The sequence below is a fragment of the Etheostoma cragini genome, unplaced genomic scaffold, assembly GCF_013103735.1.
Source record: "Etheostoma cragini isolate CJK2018 unplaced genomic scaffold, CSU_Ecrag_1.0 ScbMSFa_4023, whole genome shotgun sequence".
Lineage (NCBI taxonomy): Eukaryota > Metazoa > Chordata > Actinopteri > Perciformes > Percidae > Etheostoma > Etheostoma cragini.
The window spans coordinates 137,973-139,246 of NW_023268352.1; the positions used below are offsets into that span (position 1 = coordinate 137,973).

The 1,274-nt window shown below is 46.1% G+C and overlaps 1 protein-coding gene across 1 annotated transcript in view; it reads left to right on the top strand.

Annotated features, from left to right (window-relative positions):
• The window catches only part of taz (tafazzin), a 4,523-nt gene that overhangs the window by 1,090 nt on the left and 2,159 nt on the right, over window positions 1-1,274 (top strand). Inside the window, exons 2-5 of the mRNA XM_034866119.1 lie at window positions 6-40; window positions 152-232; window positions 323-364; window positions 954-1,016. Of these exons, the coding sequence (XP_034722010.1) occupies window positions 6-40; window positions 152-232; window positions 323-364; window positions 954-1,016 (221 nt within the window). The remainder of the gene's footprint in view (window positions 1-5; window positions 41-151; window positions 233-322; window positions 365-953; window positions 1,017-1,274) is intronic.

Genomic DNA, 1,274 nt, shown 5'->3' on the forward strand with positions numbered 1-1,274 from the left:
GTTAGAAACCTTATCATTAAGTGTGTCCCCGTCTGCAGAGGTGAGTCAGTTAGAAACCTTATCATTAAGTGTGTCCCCATCTACAGAGGTGAGTCAGCCTTAGAAACCTTGTCTTCCATCTGTTACTCCACTCATGGTGTGTTTTCTGTAGGAGACGGCGTTTACCAGAGAGGGATGGACTTTATTTTGGAGAAACTGAACGGAGGAGAATGGGTTCACATTTTTCCTGAAGGTTTTTGACGTCCTCACATTTCACTCTTCTGTTTTTGTAGCTTTAGATTCAGTTCTTGTAAATAATCTTCCTCTTTCTGTCCTCCCTCAGGGAAAGTCAACATGACCCAGGAATGTATTCGGTTAAAGTGGGGTGAGTACCGAGCATGTTGCTGAGAGTTTGTTCAGTGAGAAGCCAGATTTCTAGTTTGCGTTGGTCGATGAGTATGTAGGGACGAGTGGATACGGACCCGGAGCCGTAGCCCGACGCACTCCCCCCTCGGAAATGTAGCGACACGTCCAACAACTGGCATTGGACCACACGGCCATGGCTCATTTCCTGGTTCTCCTTCTCCATAAACAACATGAAATCAAGGAGAGGGTTAACACACACACACACACACACACACACACCAGTTCTGCTATTCTCTTAAAGAAATATGTTAGAATGACGCAGACATGCGCACAATAAAACCAAGCGTATAACTACGGATGACTATAAATAAACCTGTGGTGGTCCACTGTGCTTTATGAGGTACATACAGTGAGATCATGAGATGAAGACAGTTTATCAGAGCTATATGAGATATTATGAGATTATGAAATGAGACTGAGTTTATCTGAGCTTTTTGAGATAAAATGAGATCTTGAGATGAGATGGAGTGGTTTTCTCTTCACAGACTGATTCGCGGTGGACAGTGTGAGCGGGACTCTGACTCCCAGGAGATTTCCTTGTGTTTCAGGTATCGGTCGGCTGTTAGCTGAGTGCTCCTTGGATCCGATCGTCCTGCCGCTCTGGCATGTGGGTGAGGAACTCAAACCTCACATCTTCTGCTGTTTCAGCGCTTAGTTCACAAAGTCTGCTACACACAGGGAGAAACAGAACAGGAAGTCAGACAGGAAGTCAGTGTTGAGATGTCTTAACATAGAAACAAATAAATCTATTTTTAGGGCTGGAACGATATACCTAACCCAGGGTTAGGTTCACAGCACGATCCCCAGTCCTCCCCCAGCAGCTAGCAGCCATACGTTATCATTACAGCCCCGGAGGAGGGGGGGGGGGG